Source organism: Hydractinia symbiolongicarpus, chromosome 13 (genome assembly GCF_029227915.1).
Source record: "Hydractinia symbiolongicarpus strain clone_291-10 chromosome 13, HSymV2.1, whole genome shotgun sequence".
In the NCBI taxonomy this organism is placed as follows: domain Eukaryota; kingdom Metazoa; phylum Cnidaria; class Hydrozoa; order Anthoathecata; family Hydractiniidae; genus Hydractinia; species Hydractinia symbiolongicarpus.
In genome coordinates, this window is record NC_079887.1 from 15,048,218 (window position 1) to 15,074,986 (window position 26,769).

A 26,769-nucleotide genomic window follows, 5' to 3' on the forward strand; every position below is an offset into this window, starting at 1 on the left:
GACATTCAATTTCAGGAAAAATGTTGTAAAATGATTACTACAGATTATTTTGATTTTGTGTCTGATTATAGAGCACCAGTATTATTTTTAAAAGTTTAAAAATAGAGCCTTGATGATTTGTATAAACAGAAATCTTGGACCTTATCCTTAGCGTGAATCATTACGTACAAAATGAAACTTTGCAAGAAAAACAGCCAAGTCATGCAGAAAAAATTATAAGAAAAACAATACCTTTTTGTCTACTGAAACCGACTAAATGGATCGAATTTTTCAATTAGTAAATCGTATGCTGCGTCGAGTGTCCTTTTCGCCCCTGAATTAAAAAAAAAAAATTCTAAACGTCCTGAAAGAACATAACCTTCAGCAGACTATTAACATTGTTTTTACTTAGAGATTAACAAATAAATACAATATATTTACTCTCTAAAATTATTAACTACGCAAACAAGTCTTTGGTCTAATACACCTTTTTTATGAGAAGGTCTAAACTTAAGCTGAGGCCGTATTTAAAGTTTGACAAGAAACGAAAGACAAGGGGTGCGAGAAAAAAAGAATTTCATGCGCCTGTTATGTAAGATTTGCCATTGAATGCAGCAGAAACGTATTTTGAGGAACCAAGGATTGTATTCTGCAAGGTTTTATGCTGTTTGTGCGCATGGTTATATAACAAACCAATGAGAAAACAGTTGAGAGAGAAAAAAACATAAAAGCAGCGATTATACAGAAAAGATGAGTTGCAACAAGCTTCAAATGGTGGAAGCACGATTGAGCATGAAAAATTGATATACAACAAAAATTGTCCTTGGAGCGCGGGCACAAAATAGATTCAGATTCTGTGCGCCAGCTCCTATTTTTCCTCCATGAATGAATTTTTATTGCGTTGCAGAAAAACAGATGAAGAAACGCTGTATAGCATGGGAATAAAACAATACACCTATTCATAAATTCAATACGAAAATGAGACTACGCATGGAATTGAGGCCAGGGCTGCTAAAAAAACTCTTTCTTTTAAGCCGGGTACAACAAAGTTGAATAAAATTATCAGGTTCACGCTATAATAGAGAATATATATTTTGCCGTGTAATATGTATATAATTTTGCGTGTGTTTATAACAATCCCCATAATAAAACGAAGATATGACAACTAAAATAACTCAAATTGCCAATTGTTAGCTGTTCGACTAGAGAAGAAAAGTCTGTCCTGTCTGATCAATTTCAAGTTTGCCGGTTATATTTAAACGTTTTAAAATTTTACTTTTGGTTTTTAGTAGTATTAATACTACTAGCTATGAAACAAGAATTAGTAGTAGAAGATTTTTTTGAATACTTTAACGATAATCTTGTGGGTAAGTTTGTTTATCTAGATAGCAACTTGTCATGTTTTTTCGCTATAGTCTTGTCTTTTTGGCTGTGTATATAGTTTTTTTTAGGACATAAAAACAATTTGTTTGTGTGTAACTTGATAAATGCCAGCTAGCTAAAATTCTGAAACTTTAGATACCGATTCAGTACTGTTAGAAGAGGATGATATTGATGATGAATGTGTGCATGTTGATATAGAAAATTTAAGTCGTTGTACTCAATCACATTTGAAAACGTTGCTTTTATACCGTGGGGATAGTTTAAGGAAAATTGAGACATTAAAAGATGCACAAGCAAGGCATGCATAACTATAATTTATATATATGCTGACTGTATTTAGCACACATAATTTTTGATGTTTGGAGTATATTCATAATGTGCGTATAAATATATATGAAAAGCTAAAAACCTTTTTATATATCAAGTGCAAATATTTAAATATATGGCTATATATATATAATATATATATAATACTGAAATAAAAAATTTCCTCTTAGAGTGCTGAAGTACTTTGAGTTAAAGACACACATCAATGTTGTAGACCCTACTGAGGATAAGAGGTGGGTTAAAAAAAAGGCTGAAAAAATGAACATACTTTTGAGACCATGTGAAATATGCAATGCAACAAATTCAGCTGGATGGTCAAAGTCATTGTCAAAATTACCATCTTTAACAGTAATAGATATCGAATCATATCAAAATAAAACTAATAAATACATCGTTTATAATGCAGTTCCTATTAAAAAACCATTTATTCGAGGTAACCAATTCTTTGCTAAAAATTATGTTGATGAATTATCAGTACACACAAAAGAAAATGAAAACATATTTTGTGTTAAAGGTTTTTGTGCGGCAAGTTTGAAAAAAAAGATAGATGGATTCTTTATAGCGATTGACAATAATGATCATAGCACCAGTCATGCACATTGTCAGTGTCCTGCAGGAAAAGTGGGTACATGCTCACATGCATATGCAATGATGAAGCTTCTTGCTAAATGGGCGTTGGACAAATCTGTTGTTGTTCCTGAACCTAAGCCGTGTACCTCCAACCCGTGTTTGTGGTCTATTCCTCAAAGCAGAGACAGGCTAGAAAAAATACCAATTGCTGATATCAATATTGTTTCACCTACTAATAAATGGAAAGACGCTGAGAAAACTGATATTACACAAAATGTTAAAAAAGGGAATAAAGTCTTCTCTATTTGAAGCTAGGGCAGAAAATAAAAACCCAAATTAATATATGGACCAATTAGTGTCAACAAACGAAAACTTTTCAAAAATAATAAACAATAATCCTAATAAATTTGTAAAAACTATGTATGGACATGCACCGGTTGGTTCCTGTATAAGCTATCAATGCTCTTTAATGCCTCCAGACTTTAAGGTCTACAGCAATTACACAAAGAGCGAGGACGAAGAAAATTCTCAAATAAAAAACTATCCAACCTCGTCCCCAGGACTATTTGCTTCTCAACGGCGCTGCGCTTTCTGATAGTTCTAGCGAAATAGCCCTGGACCAGGCTGGTCACCGTATCGCATCTGATTGGCCCACGGCGTTACCCTAATTATGCAACGCTTTTAGCTGGCGTCAGCAAAAATCCTAAAAGTGATAGCTACATAAACAAATAAGGCACCGGAAGATGTGGCGTCGTTGTTGTTGGTGGTTTTAAATCCTTAAAAAGCATTATTTTTCCTTTTTAATCTCATTTCCTCCACCTTTTTTTAAAGATGTCTTAGCTAAAGTAAGAATTTCTTTCAAATATACGATATTTTTTGTTAAAAAGTAGTCGGTGTTGTTGCTAGCCAGCTAGGTAATGCATTCATAAATATGGCTCGAGGGAGAAGTGAAGTGTTGCAGGTGCTCTTCTTGTTAATCTCTCGTTGCAGAAGATGTTGCCATCTACGCCTAAAAAAGTTTATAAAGGTGGCAAAGGAGTGTGTCGAATTTGTGCTGAAGAAACATCAGCACATCACTTGACCAGAATTTTTTCAAAAAATGGAAAGGAAAAATCCTAACATCACAAAATATTCAGAACATGTGGATTAAACGTTTCCGAGTTTGAACTATTGCCTACAACAATTTGTTCAAAGTGTGACAGGTTTATCAATAAAATGTTTGACTTCCAGAATAATGTACAACAACAACAAATCCATTTACAACAGCAAACAACAGTAAAAAGATGTGCAGCTTTTTCACCAAACCAGCAGTCAAAACCAAAAAAAATCAACATTAAAAATGAAAATTATCCTGTCCAAAAAAACTGTTTCCAGTCAAAAAAATCTCTACAATTTACGCCTTTACTAAACATAACAAATGAAACAGACATAAAGTCAAACACAAAAATACTTCCTAAAGAACTTGGCAAAACAAAACAACCTCAAAACGACTTCATTACTGAAGATCAAGAAAAGAAAAGCATGATCTACAGATAAAATTGTGTTTTATTTACTCAATTTTAATGCAGCACAGATGGCATGAATTGTCCTTAATGCAAAGAATAAATACAGTACTTGTTATTGAAGGTGGCTGCAGCAAACAGGTAAAAAATACATGTTTATTGATTAAATAACATAAGTCGTACAAATCTTAAAAATCAGTTAAAAAATGTGACAAACAATACAAAAATTATTCTTATTCTAGAGTTTTCACGTTTTATTTCTTCTAAAATAGTTGTTTTCATCAACTTTGTTTGTGGTGAGTGATACTGATTAAAAAGTCGATTTGGATTTGCAATTTTCTATTTTCAAAGCTTTTTTTAAATTACGTAATTTCGTTGGTAAAGCAGTTGCAGTCAAGGCTAACATGATACTGTGAGGGAAGAATGCTTGTAAAACTGATAAGTTTTGAAATTCTGTACGAAATTCTTCACCCCTAGATATAACATACAGTAATTCATCAATTTTTTAGCTTAACTGTATTATGGTGATAAATTTATATTATTCAATTATTATAGCTATACATATACATATATTTTGTTTGTGAAACTTTTTCAAATGGATATATAATATATATTAGTTTGTTTATATATATTTAGTTGCTATATTTAAGGCATATTATTTTTATAATAACTATGTATGTAGATTTTTGTTATGTTATGTTATACAAAGAAAACTAGCTAGCTAGCTATACTCACCATAATTCCACACAATGCGCCTCGTCTATCACACAAGCCACAACATTTTTCTCATTAATTTTTGATCATAATATCTTCCTTCCCTGATCTGATAACAGTGACTCTGGATGTGCAAATAAAATTTTACATTTGCCTGCAACAATGCTTTTTGAAATTTTAAAAACAGAATTTGATGCATCATTCAAATCTTCCTCAAACAAGGGTTCGTATCTCTGGCTATTAGCTTGGTCTTCGAGTTGTAAGAAACCACATTCAATGCCTACTTTACTTAAATTTACTAACTGATCTTGAATAATTGATGTTAAAGGAGAGACAACAAGTACAATATTGCCTGCCTTTCGTTCTGGAACAAAGTCAGGTAAAAGTTGATAAATTAACGATTTACCAAACCCAGTAGGCAAAACAGCTATAACGTGGTGTCCTTCTCCTAAATACTCGAAACATTGAACTTGTTTTGGTTTCAAAATAAACGAGGGCAACTTTTCATACTTTTCGAAAACATTATTCAGCCGCTTGAAAACACGTACCACATCTTCCCAGCCCATCGCCAAAATCGTAAATATGCAGAATTTGCATAAATTAAAAATGAACCAGAATCTGGTTCATTTGATGCCCACGTGACCAGCCTGTGCCAGCGCCTTTTCGACGCCACGGTAAAAGGTGCTGGGGTCGAGCTTGAAAACTATCCTGATTTCCCATTTTAGCCAAATGATTGTATTCTCGATGATTACATCAACAAGATTTCCTGTGAAAAAAAATTAAAACTTTTGAATAAGGCAAAAACATTGAAAAAAGTACTCGTGAGCAAGTCGATAACCCTGATTGGTTTCATTAAAAAAATGCAGAAATGCAGATTTCCTGCTTCACTTTTTAACAAAATAGGTGACTTAAAAAAAACAACTGAAAAAGGCCTTTCCTAATTAGCACAAGGGATTGTTTTCAGTGAAAAGAAAATTAATAACGTTGCCAAAATGAAAATGGCTTATGGGAAGTTTTACGAGCCAATTGCAATCCAGATGTATGAACGGTATTTTAGAACGACAGAAGAAACAATCACTGTGGAGGACTGTGGACTAATAATCGATTCTGTTAATTACATTTTTGGTTCAACACCAGATGGAAAAATTAATCATGGAAATAAATTTGGTATACTGAAAGTCAAGTGTAGTGAGCATTACAAAGATCTTGATCCAAAAGATATTTGTTTTGTAGCCAAAAACCCATGCATTGTTTACGACAAAGAAAATGATGTTACAAAAATTAACAAAAAACACACATACTATAATCAAATTCAAATGCAATTGGCTCTATCAACACAAACACAGTGCGATTTCGTTTTATACACCTCTAAAGGTCTTGTGATTGACCGTGTCCATTTCGATCCAGAATTTTGGAAAAATATTCAATCTGAAGCAGCAAAGTTTTCAAAAATGTTCCCTGAGTCGGTTCAAAAATATATGAAGGATTAAATATTTTACTTCACTGCAAGCAAGCACGTATATATAGATATATATAATTTTATGTACATATTTATCACGTTATATTTTTTATAATAGGATTCTAAAAATTTGCCAGCAATCCACAAACAGTAATAATTTGATTCATGGATCCCATCATGCTGACCGGTTCTACTTCATTAAATATATGGTAACATTTAAAACGCTGAATCATTTGTTCCACATGTATTCGCTCTCTTGCAATTTGTTGACTTTTTACAATCTCGTTTGTGGTGAATTGTCCACGTCCTTTTAAAAAAGCTGGTATTATTAATTTTACATTCAATGGTTTTAAATATTCTTCAATCGTGAAACCTCTGTCTGTCATTACACTGTCCGCTTTCTCCCATAAACCAGGATGTGAAAATCCACTTTTAATCACAATACTTTTATCTGAAATACTTCCAGGATACGCTGAAGGAATAAAAGTGAACCCACCTCCAGGAGCTATTACAACTAAAACTTTTACTGTGGTGTGGCTCTTATAATCTGAATACAACATTTTATGAACATAAAGGGATGACGGAACTTCAACTTTAAATTCCACACAATCAATTATACATCTTGTAGTTGGAAAATTTTCCTTCATTGAACTAGGCGTTAGCATTTGTATTTTTTTTCTGTCTGGCCAGATGCACATTGATCCCAACTTTAGATATATAAAATTAACCCATGTGGTCACTGCGTTGCTTACTATCCCTTCAGAAGGTTGTTTCTTGGTTGTTAAAGAGAATTACATTTTCCCCAATCTCTCCTGCATCTAGAAATATCAAGACTGAGTGAAATGAGGCCAAAGTAGGAAATCATGTATAGTAGTTGCAGATACTATCACTGCTTAAGCAATGTGCGAAATTTTTTAGATAAACTTTCGCAAATGAAGAAATTCGGAAAATTTCGCGAGATTAACTTTCGCGAATAAAGAAACCCGCAAATTTTTGCAAGATAAACTTTCGCGAATAAGAATTCTTTAGTTAGAGAAAACTTCAAAATTCTTAGCATAATTGAAAATGCTATAAATTTTCTTTCTTGAAATAAGATTTATAAGTATTTTGTGCGTTTTTGGTGAAAAATGATAAAATAGCTTGCTGAATAAACTTTCGCGAATGAAGAAACTCGCACATTTTCGGGAGATAAACTTTCGCGAAAATGGCGAAAAATCGCGAACTCGCGAAATTTTCTCTCGCGAAAGTCTCTTCAATTAAAGCACATGTTTTATTTCCTGATGTAAACTATTAACTGTTTGTTCAAGTTGTTCACACTTTATTTTTTCATTTTTCAAAGAAACGTTATCATTTTTAAAATTTCGGAGTTTTTCTTTCATTTGATCCAATTCAGATATCTCTGGTGTCTGTGTTACTTCAAGTTCTTCATCAGAAAAATTGAGTTGCAATGGTGTCTGAATTCTGCATATTTTCCTGGAAGACGCTATTAACATTGGTTGTTTTCGTTTTTTAAAATCTTTTCCAAAATCATACCATGCATGTAATATTGGCTTTGCTCCATCCAGCAGTCTTTTACGTGTCCCACCTGGTGGTTTATAAATCACACTGATGTCAAAGTGCTTCCCACATAAGCGAGTGCTGTTTGTAATGTTAAAACCATCTAGGCCATCCTGTCGTTTAATTAAATTGCACCACTATCTCTTTGCAAAATAATCACGGGGAAAATTGAAAAAACTAACATTATTCCACTGTCTTTCTCCATTTTACACAGTATACTCGCGAGTTGAGCAACCATAAGTAGCACCTTCACGACCTAGAGATTTGTTTGCCTGTTTCTTTAGGTTCTCGTCCGCCATCTTATTTGTTTATGCAGCCTTAGCCTCGATTTTACGCCAAACAGTTATTGCGCAATCGAATTTATGAATAGGAGTATTTTCTCGTGACCTCTTACCTTCACTTATACACACATCTCGGCGTTTAATTTTAGCTATCTCAAACTGTCATGATACGGCGAAAAGATATCGAAAATATAGCGAATGTTGGAGATAACGGATGCAAGTGGTCAATTTATAAATCAACTTATAAAGTCACGTTATTTAAACCCCAGAAAGGTATTTCTTGGCATCAAACAATTTTATTTGAAGTATTCACATGGTATTTTTTTATAGATTCCCTCTGTATATCATTTTTTTTCAAAAAAAGTCTAAAATACTGGTCTGCTTTTTGGCATCTAATTCGCCTGTTACAAACAAAAAATCGAAGCGCTGTAGAAAAAATAATGGTGATATTCAAACGTCTTAACAGTTCATTGATTTTTGTTTTAGAATCGGGTGTAATAAATGAAGTGACTTCAACAGCAGCTGGTTCTATCATTAACAATGAGATGATGAACGACTAGAAGGAGTAGGAATTTGCTTTAGTGATTGTGTTCGAAACAACATAACGAATTTAAAGCCTCATTTGTGGTTTTATTATGTCATAAATTTAAAAATATAAAAAACAATAATATTAGTGTAGCTATGATTCTTATACAAAAGTGTATGTGTTCATGGAAGTTACCAATTTATTTCAGGTCCAAGAAAATGATATGTTGAAACAGTTCAAATGAAAAAGGTAATGAAAATTGGTTAGTAATTTAGTATGGTGATTGTTGACAAAAGAGTTAGTATTTGAGCCACCCTTGTATGATTGATGGACGAATAATAACATAATTCCTCCATCAAATCCATACAAGTTTCCGTACATAAATCGTTGCAGATGCTCATTTAAATGCAGATTTAAATGCATTTACCGAAATTTTTGTCAAATTTTGTCGCAACTAGAGGTATTTTCTGCTATTTTTGCACTGTGTGACGTGTGGTGTGGTTTTCTTTGGCTGCAGAATAATTCTGAACGCTTCTTTCTTTTAATTTTAGCTCCCGTCAACATCAAAATTGAACTGTTGAAAATGATTTTAAAAGAGAAGACACATAAAATACCATATTTATATAGCCAACTGTATTGAACCTTCTCCTTACAGAACAGAGCAGTTGTCTATACGTAATGTAAAAAAATGATTCTTCTTTTTTTATTTTGACGAAGGGATGAACAGACACGTTTATAGTTATCAAATGTATCAGATATAATAAAGCCAACTTTTTTCATTCAATATTCAACTTTAATAGAATTAAAGTTGAATATGAAGTAATTTCAACGTAATTCCTGCATGCACAATCTTGATCCACATGAGGGTAAAAAAACGCTGCAGCACCAACTATTTTTTTTTGACATTTTCACCTCACCTAACTTTCTTCTACATTCATTACAAAAAAATTTAAGAAACACACAAGGATCTTTTTCTTCACAATGTATTCCATAGCTAGATTGAAACACTTCACCTTAGATATCACAAGAGTTAAAATTAACGTAATGTTTACTTTTGACAATTTTCTTCCCACACAATCTACATAGCTTTTAAATATACTATGAATGTGAAGCAGACATGTTGACACAGCAGTATTCAAATATAAATACTTTATTATTCAGAAAAACTTTCTAACTTATAACATGAAGGCTACTTCAAAACTTTTACCCAAATATGCATAATTAAAACTAATAATTATCTTCTTTTGTTCGATGACATTAAAAAAGTCACCGAGGCTGTGATACACTAACGTGAATTCGTCTAATAATTTGAGAGAATGAAAAATGAATTTTTATAAATAACTCTTCCTGAAAGAACTTTTATAAAAAGGTTAATCAACTCATTAACTAATTACCGGTCACCTTCGGTGCAGAGAGTTTTGTCTATTAAGTGTCCGCTGTTTGGAAACACTTTTTTGCCTATTTTGACACAAAAATGTTTCCTGGTTACTTTAAGCAATTAAAAATGGCTCGAGGCACTAGCTGGGTAGTAGCTAGTGACAAATGAAAGAAATCTCTTTCTTATGCTTTGTTAAAGAATCTTCAGTTACAGATTACTTCTTGTGCTTGATCAACAAGCTTCATATTTTCGCGGATGGCAAGTAAAGAATCTGAATTATCTTCGCTAATGCCATCCACGTGGAATAGCTTGTCCAGCAACTTCAAAGCTTCCCAAGGGTTGACACGTGATTCTATTACCAAATTTCCACTTCCATTTTCATCAACGCTTCCATCATCGTTTTCGGCATCGCATTTTTTTTGCCGCCTTGTCCGCTAATTACAAAGAAATTTTAGGGGAATAGTTCGTTTCGTTCTAATAAAATTGTTCGCTGATTGGAGTGACTGCTAATGGACTCTCCGCTATTTAGAAAGTTTTGTGAGAGGTTTTGTGTGAGGACCGTGGTTCTTCCGGTGCAAATGTATTTGTGCGTTTATTGGAGGTGTCCGCTAATTGGAGGTGTCCGCACATTTTCTTTCCGTTCTTTTGCATAGACTGAAAACATTGCAATGATTTGAAAGAAAAATTTTGTAAATAAAACGAACTTTTCTCGTGTTCTTATCGTGAGAGTGAAGTCATGTCGCAGTTGATGAGACAGTTACTAATCACCATACTGTGATTATGAATTAACAAATCCCTCTGAGATCTCTCAAAATCTCTCGAGATTATACTGTAGTGCTTTTTCGAAGTGCCACATGAGAAATAACTACAGGCAACTGTCGCGACTTGTTTATTTCATTAATAATGTTGAAAACATTCTCAATAAACTTTACATAATGTTCCATCATAGAAACGTACTTGAATTCTATCCACAAGGAGTTTTCTTACTTTGTGTGACACGCGATGCTTCTCTTATCAGCATGGCTAACCTTCTCTTCAATTTTCTCAATGACAGGCAGAACACCTTGAAGAGATTCGCCTTCTTTCAGTATCTTCAAGAGCTCCTACAAATGATAAGGTAAAGGGGATATTATTAAATCAAACATTGCATTGAAGAAGTTGATAGCAATGTCAATATACTTGCAGGACTGGTTACAAATTAACATTACCTGAGATAGTTGAGAAAATGGTTTTTCATCTGTCTCCGAAATGATTGCTCTTTTAAAAGCATTATTCCCTTTCTTGGCTTTGTTTTGAATATACTCATCAATTGACTTGTATTCCTTATTAGAATACATGTGAGATAATTCTTCTTTCATCAACCTTAAGCCTTCGTTGTTAAGCTTATCCAGGCGCTTCACAGATAAGATTGTCCATTTTCTCATTCCTGCACAGAATTAAATATTATTAAATAAGTTAAATGAAAAGAAGTAGTGATTGTATCAATATAAAATAATGTATTTTAATTTCTTATAATATGTCTCTCAGACTTTTGAACTGTTTAGATCCCATCTAGCCATGCTAGATACGATAAGATCACATGTTGCAAATACATGCTCCATTGCTTTTACAATCAAGTAATTGTTTGTTCTTACCTTGTTCAGTGACATTCATCCAGTGTTTCATGTTATTCACGTCGCTGGCAGTCACATGTTCATATTTGCCTGCAACAGAAAAAAACCATCAAACAGATCAAACTATTTGCTATAAAAATTCTGTTGAGAGAAACTAAAGTCAATTGTTTTAATCAAAACTTTGGAATCCCTACAAAGATTGTTGCTATGACCCACACTATTTCAACGGCGTGCTCCGAAGTTTTTTTGTATTATTTGACTACGACGGTAATTAGATTTTTATAAGTCTCGCCTATGGAATGTCATAATCAAGGCCAGATTTATTTTGTAGATTAACTTGTATTCCTTGAAAAATTCAAGCAATAAGGAAGTTTTTTTTAGAAAGATACCGTCCTGTATTTGATCTATTTAACATTCTGCGCGTTAAGTAACTTTTTATGGTGAGTGTGAATTATAAAAGTGTTAATTCATGGGCGTTTATTTAAAAATGTTAGAAAAGCACATTCAGCACCTGAATCACTTTTTCACAAATCTCTGACGTCAGCGTGTTTTTTTGGAAATTTTCATTTTATGAACATCCCTATATTTGTCAATATTATATTAGAAATATGAAAATTACATATTATTTTGGTACTTCGAAAGCAATCTATGAAATTAGCCACGATCCAACCGTGTATCGAGGCGTCAACGAGGCACAGATTCAGAAAAGATTTAATAATGAACAATTAAGAATACAGGAATTAGAAAGTCCTTTACCCATTTCGCTGATGACACTTCTGACAGCTGTCAATCTTTTGTTAACTCGCTCAGCAATTGCTTCCAAGGACTTCTCACCATTTTGATGAGACATTGCCCATGTTTTTATGTAAGCAACAATGTCTTGGTAATCCTGAACAGTTTGTCGAGCGGCTGTACACGGGTCTTCTAAATAATAAAAATTAACCTTCGTGTCAACTACATCTTCTAAGGTAATAATAATAATATAGTAAATTCTGGGTTAAAAATAATATGACTGTGGTTTAGAACAATAGAGAAGTAAGGAAAATAGACAACTTGGTCAGAATTTTGGTATTCTTATTGGAAAAAGGAAGTAACCGACTTTGTTGTGGTTGTTAATTCTTCGCATAATTATCCAGGAATGTAACACCGACGTGTACTGGCTGACGAGACTTTTGAACCTCATACAGTTTTTCTGCAACCAAGGAGGTTTACTGCAACTGAAGAAATCAACAAAAACACTCACTTGGGGCAGGTTCTTCTGTTATGATTGACTTAACAGCAGGAGTTTGCGCTTCAATGAAGGGATCGTTTTGTTCGAGAACAGCCCAAGGGGAATATTTGTTAAACATCAGAACTGTTCTATCGCTCATAATATGAAATAGGGATGATCGGAACGGTGAGAGACTTGCATTTGGGATATAAGATCGCTTTTGTTGTTCGTCGCCATCTTCAGTGCTTCTTGCAGCATTTCTTATGCATCTTTGGACGTTCTCTCCTTCTTTTGTGATGTCTTTAACAAAGTCGTTTAACAAAAAAGATTGTCTAAAATGTAAATTTATAACAGTGTAATGACTAATGTTTAAACTTAAACAAATTAAGATATTTGTAACTTAAAATAACTTACTCCTTTTCAACGCCATTAAGCAGACCTTGCAGAACCTCATATTCATCTTCGTAAGCTTTTCTCAGTGCTAAATCAGCTACTGTTCCAACGAAACCCTCCCCAAAACATAACGAATCTTCCAATTCGTTTTCCTTCGAAGTATCTTCCTCGCCGGTTGAAATCTCATAACCGAATTTGAATTTTAAACATTCAGGCTCACTAAAAGGAATGGTAGAAATCATTTATAACATTTGGCAGCCGATCTTTTCAACACAAAATATTTTAGACACTTAGAAGTTGCTTCTTTTTTACCTGGCGCCTTCAATGAGAGGGTAATTTGACAACATCGACGCAAACTTGATTACGTTTCCAGCATTTGATTGTGAGGCAGCTTTTAAATCGCGTATAAATTTCGAAGGTGTGGATAGTCCTGCTTTTAACGTTTCAAGTTGTGCTTTTACGCCTTCAATTTTGCTGACAAGAGCCTGTGCCTTATTTTTACACGCTGTTGCATCGGCAAGTCTTGCAATGTTACTCTGAAATGTATATGTAAATAAAATTTTAAGATGGAGAATGGACATCAGTTTCAATGGTGAGTAGCAATATACAATGGCGAGTAGCAATATGCAATGGCGAGTAGCAATTTACAATGGACAGTAGCAATTTACAATGACCGATAGCAATTCACAATGGCCGGTAGCAAATCACAATGACCGGGAGCAATTTACAATAGCCGATAGCAATTCACAATGACCGATAGCAATTCAAAATGACCGGTAGCAAATCAAAATGACCGGTAGCAATTTACAATAACTGATAACAATTCACAATGACCGGTAGCAATTCACAATGACCGGTAGTAATTCACAATGACCGGTAGCAGTTTACAATGGAGCTCACTTACCCTAGATACACTATCGTGATGAATAGCTTCAACATGAGATCTCACTCTTTCAGATTCACATTGTGCCATGCAGCCTACATCACTGACTTTATGTGAGTCCTTAACAAACTTTATACATCGTGAATCTTGTTGTTTTCTTGATGTTGTGCATTTCTTCTCCCATTTAAGGCCAGGCATGTGAACTGAGAAAAACGGTCAATAAAGTCACAAAAAAAATCCATTAAGAGCTGTTAAAATACAGTAATAAAAGTGATTTAACTCTACCTGGTTTGCATTCTCTACCGCACTTCCTGGAACTAGCTTGCATGGAACGTGCTCTGTTGATTTTTGATTTTTTAGTAACAGCACTAAGTCGGCTTATATCTTCCAATATGGAGTTGTGAGTTGTTGACTGTGTTTGGTGATGTTCTGTGATGTTTTGAATGTCTTTTGTGAGCTGATCCACTACTCGTTCATGGGGCTTAATAAACTCATTGATGCTTTTCTGTGCGACTTGGGGCATTAGCTCCCTTATTTTATTTATAAGGTCGACTTCCAGCTAAATACAGTAGTATAAGAATAAACAACGCTTTGACAAAATCAAATATAAAATAATAAGTCAACTAGAGAGGTGGATCAAACTTTAGGACTGTCAACACATATCTTGCGCTGCAGCTTAGTAGCCATAACTCTCGCACTTTGTGCAGGAGGCCGGTGTTTGATTCCCCTTGGCGGCGGTTCAAAATGGGCAAATGAATGTTATCATAGCCAAAGATCATCGGGATGGATATGTCAACATTTTTTTTAAAATAATACAACCATTAATCCAAAAAATATTTTGCAATGATCTGGCTTTTCAAAAAATATATGAAAGCCATTTTTAGGACTATCAGCTGCATGTATTGTTTAGATAGTATGGGATCACTGTTATTGAATTTCCGCGCCCAAAGGCGTAGGAAATTCTTTAAAACCGTCGTTTTTTTCTTTTGGAGCATTTTTTGAGAAAAAATCGACCCTGGGATTACACGTTCCTCCGTCACAGATGTAAACTTCGCACCCAAGCTCCCCAACTACTGGGAACTCATCTAAATGATGTTTCAGGACAAAATTAGTATTTGTTTTCAACAAAATTTGGCACAGTTAACAAAAAAAGTATGCTGAACATAATGGTGACATAATAATTTTGATTTTTTGCCACCTTAAATGTCATTTTAGGACAAAATTGGTCCAAAAATTAAAACTACTTCATTTTCAACAAAAATTGGCAAAGTTAACAAAAAAAGTATGGTGAACCTAATGGTGACATCGAAATTTTGATTTTTGTCACCTAAATGTCATTTTAGGCCAAAATTTAACCAAAAATTAAAACTGCTTTATTTTCGACAAAAATTGGCACAGTTAATAAAAAAAGTATGCTGAAAATGATGGTCACAGCAAAATTTTGATTTTTTGTCAACTAAATGCCGTTTAAGACCATAAACGTTTTAATCGCAAGACTTACCATGAATGTTAGGCTGTATTTTTTGTTAGCAATTTATTTTAAAATGTGAGTTTATTATGACACGTTTCGTTTTGTTTGCGTTTGTTGTAAGATATAATGTCACTTGTGTGCTTTATCTTCAGAGGTTCATGCACCAAACCTCCTCAAATGTTTAGCAAAATAACACAACGAATTAGCAGGTTTTCATCAAATATTTTGGTAGCGAGCGGAAATTCTTAGAGCCCCCAGGGCTTCTTGTTAACATTTGGAACACGGAGTACAATACTTCTTCTGTTAAAGAACACATTTTGCTATAACGCATGCCGAATTTATTTCCGTTGGCCCTATCCTCCTACTGCATATTTTTATGCACGTTAATTGGTTAACAACGTATGTAAGATTGGTGTTACCTGAAATTCAATAGCATTAATATCTGCTCCTCCATAACTAGCTGATAATTTCATTTGTCCGTCTATTATATCATAGATCTTTCCATTGTGTATAAACTCGTATTGACTAAGCTTCCCTCTGCTATCTGCTGCAATGTTTATCCTTCCTTTTCCAGCGAAGCCAGCAGTTTCAATGTACCCCTCAATGTAGCCCTCTGTAAATGCGCCGTTCTGATAGCTAATGTACAATTTTGGTCCCATGGATTCCATTTCTTTGCCAATTGTTAATTGTAAACGAGTGATTTTTTTGTCGACTTAAAAGATACAAATGAATATTGATTATGTTATTCTTTAAGAATATTGTCTCACCTATTGGGTACTGGCCTTTTCCTCATTTAGTCAACCATATTTAAAATTTCAGAGCATTTTTTTATAATTCTAAACAAAATAGTAGTCGATTTTCTCGCCAATAACTTAAGAATCACTTTAAACAATTATTTTAAGCCAAAAATGTTTATTTTCTAACAGTTATAAGCCTTAAATTAAAAATTATGATTGTTGTAATAAAAAACATGACAAATTGTGGTAAAAGTATTTAAACAATAATCCTGTGAACTGTATTGGGACGAATCACAACTTAATCCACACAATACTCATTTCTACGTTAAATCTCAATTTTCTCGCAAATTACCTTACCTTTAATTATATTTCCTTCAAGATTCTTTCGATCTACTTGGACTGTTGTGACGCCCCAATGAATGGGCTTTAACTCCACAAGCATTTCTACTGCGTTGTTTTCAAGTAATATTGTCAAGGGTAAATTGCTACCAAATGATGTCTTTAATTTTCCGTAAAGTCTCAATCCAGGCTGGGCTTTGATGTCATGATTAGGCACATTCCAGATTGCGTCTAGATATGGTATCGAGGAGATATTATTTTATTGGGAAAAATTTCAGTGAAATATACCAACAAGCTGCAAAAAAAGATTTCCACGAAAATATACCCCCCTCCCTATTTACGAAAAGAAAAGAGACAGTACAATCCACTTTGTTCCGATCTTACGTTTTTGTGTAATTCATGAAGGGTTAATTAGAGAATAAGTCATGGCAAATTGGTCGGTTTAGAGTTTCTTTATACAAGAAGGCCAATACGTGAAATTAAATCCCGGTTCATGCTGGTTAAAAGGTACCAAATAACTGCATTAAAATTTTAGCTAACCTTCCTCACCATTATGATAAGTAAAACAAGCATCCATTACATCAGCATTATTAAGGATGCCATGCTTGTATTCGGCACCAAATGCAGCGAACACATTTCTTAATTTCATTGCAGCGTCAGATTTCTTACAAGCGTAAAATTTGTTTTTAGAAGGAGTTGTTCCGTGAATGTATTGGATTGTGTTTTCTCTGCCACCAACAATGGACAGTGCATGCTCCTCTACCGAGCCGATAAAAAGACGAGAATGGAACTCTAAATAAAATTTGGACTGTTTAAATTAAGATTAATTATATACAATGTATATTTTTTGTTAACTAATAATATGTAAAAGTCACGATATTTGACCAAAAGTGATGCTGTCCAGTCTTTCCTTCCTCTACAACCGCATATGAAGGTGAACAAAAGATTCAAGTGTTTTGCAATTCGAAACGAATATGGCGAGAAAAAGGGAGAGAAAGCTCGGTATATACAAGCTAAAGATAACGAAAGAATTGTTGGACTGTATGACTAAAAACGTTTAACAAACTGAAACTTTTAATAACGAGACATTCTAATGGAGATATCAGAGAGTCACTGAAAAGGATTTAACATCGACGTATTTAGGATAAGTATTAGAATGTCCATGTACTAATGAGAAACGAGCTGGTTATGGTCACACATACCTTGCTTACTTTCTAAATAACAATTATCCTCTTATATATTTTGACTAAAAGTTAAAAGCGATTCTATATTAGGGGATTCTCCTCTCTTTCCTTTACGCTTTATGAAAATTTAGTTGGCTTATATATGAAAATTACACAGTTTAACATAATGTAACGTTCAAACTTTGTTCACAATGCATTAGTTTCTAAGATTTTAAACAAATTCAATCATGTGAATTTAAGCTAGTAGAAAATCAGAAAGTTCAGACAAAGTCAAACAGCACAAAGCACGGAGGAGATTAAAAAATCTTTTTGAGCGCTAGTATTAAACTTTGTGCTTACTTATAAACTAAAAAAATAGTGAATTTTATAATTTAAAGAAAGCGTTCACGTATTCAGCTGTGGTAACTATCTATTTTTTTTGGAAAACTTCTAATAATTAGATACCCTATAATATGTTTATAATACCCCGATCTCGATTAAAATACGTCTCGAATTAACACCCCCTAAAAACCCTAAAATATCATAAAAACTTGGTCTCTAATAAAAGCCCCTTCTTTAGTCGGAAAGGAGTTGCCCTGATTCAAGCAATATATACAGTGAAATAGAGACAAGGCTTACATTCCAGATAAATAAAATTATTAAAAAACAAACTTTAATTCGTTAGGTGGGAACACAACAAAAATGTTTTTTTGATGATGAATATACGATCAACTTATAGGTATCTCAAAAAGTGAATATTCCAAAAAGCGTTTATTCAAGTGTGTAGGATATTTTACAATATTTTTTAAGGCGCCTGAACAACAATTTAGTAGGCAGAAGAATTCACTATTTTCTGGAGCTTGAGTAATCCTTATAATTTCTTTAAGCACTTAGGAAAGGAGAGGTCTAATGATAAAAATATATGGATACTGCAAGACAAGTTGATGTTGTTAAAGTCTGATGAAAACAGCATAAAATAAACAAGCAAACAAAACAAAACAAAATCAAGACAACATGCCTATTTCTTCAATTGGTCCACTCAAATCCAAAGGATACGATTCAGATCTGATATTTCCAGATTTAACATTGGCGACTCCAAGTATGTTTGTCCCTAAACCAGCACTACCCTCTATCTTTGGAACATGAAATAAAATACTTTCTCCTGTGAACGATAGCATAGCTACAAAAAAGAGCAATTTATATTTAAAATAGAATAAGAGTCTTAATTCTTTACCTGTTGCAAAGACGTTGATGTAGTTATCTAACCTGGGAAATTAGCATCTACGTCCTCTAAATGTAAACTACCAAGTATGTTGTTTCTTCCCTGGATTTCTTCTTTGTTCGTTTCAGCATTTAGAACAATTTTCATGGAAATATCGTGGACCAATTTTCCAACTCTTGTGGGTGTAACAGAATCACGCTTTGCTAAAATTATATTAATTTGTTTAACCCTATTTGGTCCGGGTTTTTTCGAACATGTATTGACCGGGGGGAAGGCGGCTGAATCCGCCCCTCCCCCTCAATAACTTTTCATAGGCTTGTCCAATTTGAATCAAACTTAGCCCACTTATAGTACGTCACAAAAAGAACAAAATGGCAGCAATATATTTTTGCTTGCGTTAGCACATGTTTTGTGACGTCATCAAAAGCTTAAAATTTGTTTAAATACCACTATCTGCTTAAAATTCAATTACTTCAGTTCTAGAGCAAATTTTTAAATAAAAGTTATTTAATATATTATCCGGTTTTTACATAGATCGCATGAGAAACTGCCAAATTTTGACCGAAAATCTGATTTTTTTCGATTTTCAGGTAAAATTCGGAAAAATCGGGAAATCAGGTTAATCATGTGACCAAAACAAGCAAAATGATTCTTCTTGATAAAACAAAGTTGTGTTGGAAGTTTCAGGTTCTAAATATAATCCCAAAAAGAGTTTTTATATTTTCCCCATTATAAGGGTTTCATAGAGATTTGTAGGGGTAATTTTAGTAATAGCCAATATCAACTCCTCTGAAAGGTATGGGACCTAAAAATTTTGCATGCAAGTGTCTTATAGATATATATAATAATAATATAAAAAGTTTTGCAGCCATACAACATAGCATCGAAGAGTTATTGTCCGAATAGGATTAAATAAGCGTAAAATGTCGTCTGTATTTACCTCTTAATTCAATTCCTGGACCCAGCTTCATAGGAGTTTCGAATCTGCCTTCAAAGAAATAACTTTTGTCTGCTTTAGCTTGACCATAGTACTTGATTGCCAAACTTGTTCCTTCAAATACTCGCTGATAGAATTTGCAGATAGGGTTTTCCTTATCTTGATCCGCACAATTTTTGAATTGGATGTTTTCTGCGTACAGTAGAATTCCACCTTGGAAAGCTAAGTTCAAAAGAAAGCGTAGACGTATGTTATAATCTGACGACATATTTATAGAACAACCATATTTACAGAATAACCATTGTGACACAAGAATTTTACCATTAAGTTTTCTGCGTAAAAGAAACGATATTGTTTTTTAAGGGTTGCCTTATACGCATCTGACGATAACTATGGTACATCTCTGTAATTATAGCCGTATTTTGTCTGTTTGTTCGCAAGATGGTGCTCAAAGCAGCGACGGCTTCTTTATCTTGCTGCGAAGTCCTTAAAAGCGGGGGTTCGATTTATTTGTTTTTTGCATATTTCAGTATTCCAATATTTTTTTTATTGATAAGAAGGTCAAATTTTTTTTAAAAGATTAATGTGTCATTAAAAATAAAAATAAAATAAAATCGTGAAACAATGTTGACAACGTTATTTTAATTATGATCCTTATACGCTGTGATCCGTTCCGTTTTGGATACAACAAAGTTGATGACGGCGCGCTTAGTAAACGATAAATGTAATGGTGGACATTTTAATGACGGTTTGTAGGTTCTTTGATCCTTGTCAAGTTTTCTAGTCATGTATAAATCTTAAACAAACCAGTTTTAGGACTTTGCCTACAAATGTAGATTTTGAGGGAGCATGCTCCAGCCCAGCCGTAGCTAAGTAGCTAGCTAGTCTAATTTATTGCTATTCTTTTGAAGTTTTTATTCAGTTTGTTATAAAAGCTTCTTTTCACAGCCAAAATCATTTATTTTAATGTTCTTGTTTGCAGCAACCTAGCTAGATTTTTATTTATAATTGGTTAAAAAGTTAAAGTAGCCAAATGCACTTTGGGCATATCAACTTTACCTTTTGCATGTCCTGGTGGGAATCCATTTCTGTCGTAAGAGTTTTCAGCATTTTTGCAAAACGTGCGATCAAACTGGATGGTTGTTCTCGATTTACTTGCAATTAAGGCTGAAAAAGAGCACGCTGATAAATTAGAATCACAATACGAAGAATTGTAAGATAAAAAAATGGCTAAAATAGGAATACAACGGCTGCAAGAACAAGTGGTTAATTTTATCGACATGACTTTGTATTTTTGTATTATAGAAAGGCAGCTGAAAAATGTTATTTGCAAAATTTAATTTTGTAGTGCCAAAGCCCACAAAAAATATAATATCTTCTCAATATCTTACCAACATTGTCATAAGTGACCCAGGGAGCAGCTCCAATTGCAGCAGAGTTGTACAGATATCCGACCAAACCATCAACGATTGCATTTTTAATTTTTAGGCACAAAGTAAGTTCGTTTTCTTGACTTTGATCGTTAAGATAGTAAAGGAATTCAGCATCAATGTTGTCTTTCCCTTGGATTTTTCCTTTTCCTTTTATGCTACATACATATGACATAAGCAATGACTGCAAAAGCAGATAAGACAGAAAGACAGAGAAGCAGATGAAGCAAAAAACATAACTTACAATAGATTATTTCGTTTGTTAAAGAATCCTTCGAATCGGAGGTCTTTCATTGGGAATTCCATTAAATTACCGAACACTTCTTGATAATCTGTTGATAAGTATGCTGCACCAGTTCTAGTCTGAACGACCTTTGCGTCAAAGATATTCAAGCTAGCACTGATTCCAAACCTATTTATATTTTTCTGTACGACTGTCACATCAGACATTGCATGAAAGATGGCTTCTTTACCGCTTCCAGAAATTGCCCACTTAGTACCATCGTAACATTGTGTGATCATCGTGGTGTTAAGTGCGACAGCGCCATCCTTTTCAAGCATTTCATAAGGATCCACAGAAAGAAATGACTGACACACATCTGATGGACTTAATTTGATCTCCTTAATTTCAACATAAATGTTGTCACGGATTCCAAATGCAGGATTTGACATTTCATTTAAAACTAACGTTGTTATAGTACTGTATTTATATATGGCATTTGCTGCATTTACAGGGAAATGCATGCGTACTTCATTTCTGTATGGACATACGTGAGCAATAAGCGAATTGATAGGATTTTTTGGGACAAGTTGAGGAAAGTATCTACCAAATGAGTTTGCGCGGAACCTTAAACACATTTCGGCGGTAACATAATTCTCTGTGACAACATTTTTTTCATTCTGGACTATATTTGCATAGGCGTCAAATTCGTTGCTCACATCTTCATCGCTCGGATTTTCGAAACCATTTCGAGAGGATTGAAAGTATAGGTCCCCACTTTCTCTCATTGCTTCAACAATAGGTCTTGTTGTTGATAATCCTTCAACGTCAAAGCCTCCTGTTACTTGTCCCCAATTAAATGATCCTAGTAAAAGACAAGTAAATGAATATTAAACACGCGAAACGAGTTAACAGGGAATATTTGCATGGTGGTTCGTGCAATTTATAACGACTTTAACCAATAACTTTTTAAATAAACAGACATCCACATTTTATCAAAATAATGCTTACCAGGTGCAAACTTCGCCATCACAGCACAGGAAACTTTGCTGAATTGTTCCAGATCTCCATTTTTGCAATAAACATACATTTTCTTAGCACCATCAAGTAAAGAACTTCCACTTGCTTGACCAGTTACAAACGCATCCCACATTTTCTCATTTCCTAAGATCACTCTGATAAGGGCACCCTCTCCTTTTTCGATTTTGGTTTCTTCCATTTGCATTGAGGAAGTGTCCACATCTGTGTTGTCAGGATACAAAGCCGTTGCATCTTGATTCATCCATGTCAAGAAATTCACCACACTGATCTCATTGCCTTCTGGATTCACAGACAAAACGACGTCAGAATCGCCAATTTGATTTCCTTTCCACTCCTTAAGTATATTAACGTTTGCTTGTACACCAGCTATATCAGCTGTTGCCGTCCCTTGGATGCCAATGCCAACCCAATCATCAACATTCTCTTGTTCTTCCATATCGCCGTAAAAGATGTAAGCTTTTTCTATCGTAACGCTTTGTAAAGTCAACCAACTGACCTACAAAGGAAGATGAACGCAATTAAGAATATGGATTTAAGGTACTATAACTCTGTTTAGATGGTGTAAGAATAATCTCCCTGAGCCTTATCGGAGTTAGTGCTAGACATAACCTATTTTGAAATTAATTGACTTTTTCCAGGTAAAACTTCTTTAGTATTATTTCTATCTTGACAAACAGTTGAATAAATATTAAGGGTTAAACGTTTTTTATGACGTCAGCATTCCGGCTGTTCCGAAACGGTTGGATTAAAGGAGCATGGACATGTCCACTATGGGCGTTACAAATAGGCACAACGTAACATTATATGGATTAAAAATCCTTACTGGTGAGACTGAGTTTGAGGTGAAGTCTTTCAACAGCAGCTTCTTTCTTCTCTTACAGGCACTCACGACAATCTCACTGTTAGTATTGAAGGAGTATTTGTTTCCTTGAATGAGATTCCTTGAGATACCAGCGTTCAAAAACTCCATCATTTTAGCTTCGGAGAAATCTTTGAACAAACCTTTGAATATAGTGGTAAACGAGCACTCGCCAGTTGGTATGTAAACAACGAGACAGTCTTTACTTGTTTCTTTTCTGGTGACGGCACAGCCACCAATTGAAGTGACGGTTTGTTGTCCATTTGCTAGACCATCAAGAAATTGTACCACAGCTTGGGCAGACTCATCTCGTTTTGTGCTTGCTGATGTACCAGCTAAAAAAAATGTTTTGGTGTTATTGTAAAAGATATAATACAAAGCCGTATATATAAGACCAAAGTGAAATGAAGGCGAGTTGAAACCGCAGTGAAAGGTAAATCCATTTACAGAATGCTTCACTACGGGCTGCGTTTAATTTCAGTGGCTTGTGAATGCCCATCTTTTTAGTACTTGGGTGCTTTTAACCATGCGCGGTATTTCAACGCGCTTGTTCGAAATTTGACTTCGGTAAATTTGATATGGTTGAAAGGACCGAACACCAAACTCAAGTGGTTCACTTTACTCATCTAAACAGTCTTTAAAAACACGTGGACCGAATGAAATCACTTAAGGCTTGATGTAAAAGACATCCAAGTCTAAATGTAAGGTTATATTTTTATACACAGTAATTTCCAAAATTTTTTTTAGTGGTTATGATAAATTTCGTATCTTTAATTTTTGCAAGAGAAAGAAAGTTATGAAAGTATTAATACAAGTAAAAAGACATAAGTGTATATTTAGTAATTGATTTAGTATATTACTATGCTTCAGTATTTCCTTGTTAAATTGCAGAGCATTGCTTATCATAAGCGAATTTTCTCTTTACCTTTATTTGATTATGACACAGAGATTGTACTTACTATCTTTTCCATCACTAGTCGCTTCGTTCTCTTGATTGCTTTCTTCAGCATAAGCTTTTTCCTCATCAGTTATGTCCACATCTTCATCTGCTGTTTTGGTTTGTGATGCATTGGCACAAAACAGCAATGTCCATATTATGAGACCAACAACAATGAATGACTTGGGCGCAGTCATTTTACCTAAACAAAAAAAAGTGTTTTAATAGTCAACATGCTAATGGTGAGAACTATTTTATGGTAAGCCGTGTTTCACTTTCAACAATAAAAACATCACAGGTCACTTTCTCACAGCCAGTGCTTGGTTATTAAATATTACCGAAGTACCTTAAATAGTACTAAAGTATCCAGTATTAACTAGAATTAAACACCAATTTTACGCATGTAATAGCTTGCAAATGAAATAGATAGTGATTAGTCTATATATCTCCCTACAGCAATATCATATCACAAAAAAAGCTGTGAGATATTTGGTGTACATACTAGTTCTTACTTGTCTCTTCTTACTGAAAATATATGTTACCCACACAAAATTGTAGGCAACATTTGGCAGAATTTCAGTTTTGAGTGGGTTCCATCATTGCAAAAACCGCTAGTCAATAAATTGAACAATCCCCCTTTAATAATGCATTTGTTTTTCTTTTTCATTTTATAGCAAACTTAAAGAACATCAACTAGTACCCAGGTTTAACCATGCAACCAAACATTTACCCTATGAAAAAGTTGTATTTCGTTCTTATTCTCCTGGTTGGCAAATGTCACGTGACATTTTTAAACCCATTACAGGTTCGTATTCTTTATGATAGCCACGCTGATTCGAAGGAAAAACACGCCGTTAACACGGTTATCTCTTTGTTAAAAGGGGGCGCTATATAAATCAGCTTTACTTTAATTCAGTTGCTTGTAGTTCTTTTTTAATCAAAGCTTCTTCTGTGAAGGTTTGACCGTAAATTTTAGTGTTTTTTTCCTAAAACGAAATTGAAACCACGTGACATTCAAGCCGGGCGAATATAACGATACATTTGCCTAAAGTTGGTTACTGTGAAATTGTGTTCCAATTTGCAACAAGAAACTATTAAACATTCTTTTTATAAATATAATTCGTTTTTATATATATGAAAAACGCGTTCTATAAACGCGAAATTAAAAGTTAGCTAACAAATGTTCTTAAGGGGGGTTTTCACGAAGCGAATTGAACAGCGAATTGTATCTGAGCATGCGCAGTTTTGTTTGTTTTGATTTTGCATCGAAATATTCGCTTCGCTGAAAAGTAGAAACAGTTCCTACTTTTTAGCGGCTAAAGGTTTCGCTGCTAGTTTTTGACCAATCAGAACGCGGTTAACTAATGTAAACAATGAATTTGGCGCCTTATTTATTTTGTCGTGAAAATTAAAAAGCGAATTCGCCATCGAATTCGCCGACGAATTCACCGTTTAATACGCTTCGTGAAAATCCCCCTTTATTGCAGCAGATTGTTTTATACTTTTTCTGTGGTTTATTTCTGTTTATTTCTACTTTTTCTTCTTTTTTCTTTTTCTTTTTTCTAGAAAGCACTTCTTTTTCTTTTATACTAGTAGAAAATGGCAACATCTGTTTCGCATGTTCTTAAATTGTGTTTTATATTCTTATTCTGAAACATTTCAGAAAATTGTTCTTACAAATGTTATACAGAATGTTTAAACTGAAAAATGAAAACATATAAAAATAAAAAAAGTAGTTACTTCACAACTTGAACAACTAGAAGACAGAGGGAAGATATATTTGAGCTCTCTCATTGTACAGTTTTGTAGAGGCGTAAGTGAGAACCCCCATGAGTAGTTCATGTAGTTAACATAGAAAACATGGTGAATATAACAGAGAAAACAATTGCGCACAAAGCTAGCAGTTAGTTGAGAATAAATGTTTTAAATTCTTTATGTCAAAGATAATTGAGAAATGAATATTTGTATATTTACCTTTGTGAAGGAACCAAACAATTGTTAGAAATCTTTACAATACCAGAAAAGTAAAACAAAAATACTGAGATTATTCACAGCTTAATATGAGTGAAAATGAGATTATTTGAAAAAACAAATCATACTAAAGTGATATGTCTGTTGAACAAAAACGGGGGTTATATCTTTTCCATACAGAATATATTCTGCATCTAATTTATTTGTACATATTTTCTGTTTTTATTTCATCTTAAATTACATATTTTATTATATATTTGATACATTTTATTTTAAGTTGAATATCGTAGACAACCATTTAAGCAAACATTTAACATTCAAATCACCCCCTTGATTATCACAATGTTTACAAATATTTATGTCTATCAAACCGTGTAGTTTTTTGAAATACAGACTAACAGAAAAAATGAAGAACAAACTTGTGTGTTTTTGCTTCATTAATTATTCGAGGTCATGTCACTTTTTTTCTTTTTTTCCCGTAAATTCAAGCGGTTTCTACTATAAATGTTGAGAGACTTTTCCAAATTGAATCAAGTTTGACATACTTATAAAAGGAAACAAAATGGCAGCAATAGAATTTTGCTTATATCAGCACTTTTTCTGTGAGGTCATCGGAATCTTGAAAACCATATTATAATACCCTTTTACGTCTGTCTGTCAGTCGCAA

At 33.8% G+C, this 26,769-nt stretch overlaps 3 protein-coding genes across 4 annotated transcripts; all 3 read right to left on the reverse strand.

The window, feature by feature from the left end:
- Nucleotides 1–4,071: 4,071 nt before the first annotated feature.
- Nucleotides 4,072–5,041, reverse strand: LOC130623112 (uncharacterized). The gene is made up of 2 exons (XM_057438607.1): nt 4,599–5,041; nt 4,072–4,234 (listed from the first exon to the last, which is right to left on the reverse strand). Exons 1-2 carry the CDS (start codon nt 5,039–5,041, stop codon nt 4,072–4,074), a joined length of 606 nt encoding a protein of 201 aa, XP_057294590.1.
- A 1,015-nt stretch (nt 5,042–6,056) lies between these two features.
- LOC130623114 (uncharacterized) lies at nt 6,057–7,790 on the reverse strand. Its single transcript, XM_057438608.1, has 3 exons — nt 7,702–7,790; nt 7,278–7,572; nt 6,057–6,707 (listed from the first exon to the last, which is right to left on the reverse strand). Exons 1-3 carry the CDS (start codon nt 7,788–7,790, stop codon nt 6,057–6,059), a joined length of 1,035 nt encoding a protein of 344 aa, XP_057294591.1.
- A 2,762-nt stretch (nt 7,791–10,552) lies between these two features.
- Nucleotides 10,553–26,220, reverse strand: LOC130622924 (uncharacterized). Of its 2 annotated transcripts, none has more exons than XM_057438381.1 (22): nt 26,106–26,220; nt 24,154–24,333; nt 23,159–23,529; nt 22,306–22,831; nt 21,319–22,159; nt 21,036–21,232; nt 20,704–20,811; nt 19,648–19,866; nt 18,752–18,910; nt 18,504–18,665; nt 16,872–17,114; nt 16,341–16,553; nt 15,666–15,958; nt 14,061–14,334; nt 13,797–13,978; nt 13,205–13,428; nt 12,914–13,111; nt 12,533–12,831; nt 12,046–12,213; nt 11,311–11,379; nt 10,885–11,102; nt 10,553–10,779 (listed from the first exon to the last, which is right to left on the reverse strand). In XM_057438381.1, the coding sequence occupies exons 2-22, from the start codon at nt 24,326–24,328 to the stop codon at nt 10,660–10,662; spliced, it is 5,259 nt and encodes a 1,752-aa protein (XP_057294364.1). In that variant the 5' UTR covers nt 24,329–24,333; nt 26,106–26,220; the 3' UTR covers nt 10,553–10,659. The 2 variants fall into 2 exon arrangements, with proteins under 2 accessions (XP_057294364.1, XP_057294363.1); XM_057438380.1 differs by having other exon boundaries at nt 16,863–17,114.
- Between the last annotated feature and the right edge of the window lie 549 nt (nt 26,221–26,769).

Bases quoted from the DNA above. Each gene is read 5' to 3' on its own strand.
- LOC130623114 (XM_057438608.1), bottom strand. From the start codon at position 7,790: ATGGCGGACGAGAACCTAAAGAAACAGGCAAACAAATCTCTAGGTCGT. The intron at 7,573-7,701 runs GTAAAATGGAGA...CATTACAAACAG, and splicing joins TCAACTCGCGAGTATACTGT to CACTCGCTTATGTGGGAAGC. The intron at 6,708-7,277 runs GTTTCTTTGAAA...TTAACAACCAAG, and splicing joins GAAATTTTAAAAATGATAAC to AAACAACCTTCTGAAGGGAT.
- LOC130623112 (XM_057438607.1), bottom strand. From the start codon at position 5,041: ATGGGCTGGGAAGATGTGGTACGTGTTTTCAAGCGGCTGAATAATGTT. The intron at 4,235-4,598 runs GTCACTGTTATC...TGTTATATCTAG, and splicing joins ATTTTATTTGCACATCCAGA to GGGTGAAGAATTTCGTACAG.
- LOC130622924 (XM_057438380.1), bottom strand. From the start codon at position 24,328: ATGACTGCGCCCAAGTCATTCATTGTTGTTGGTCTCATAATATGGACA. The intron at 22,832-23,158 runs GTAAGGATTTTT...CTTCCTTTGTAG, and splicing joins CCTCAAACTCAGTCTCACCA to GTCAGTTGGTTGACTTTACA. The intron at 18,666-18,751 runs GTTAGATAACTA...TCTTTTTTGTAG, and splicing joins CGTAGATGCTAATTTCCCAG to CTATGCTATCGTTCACAGGA.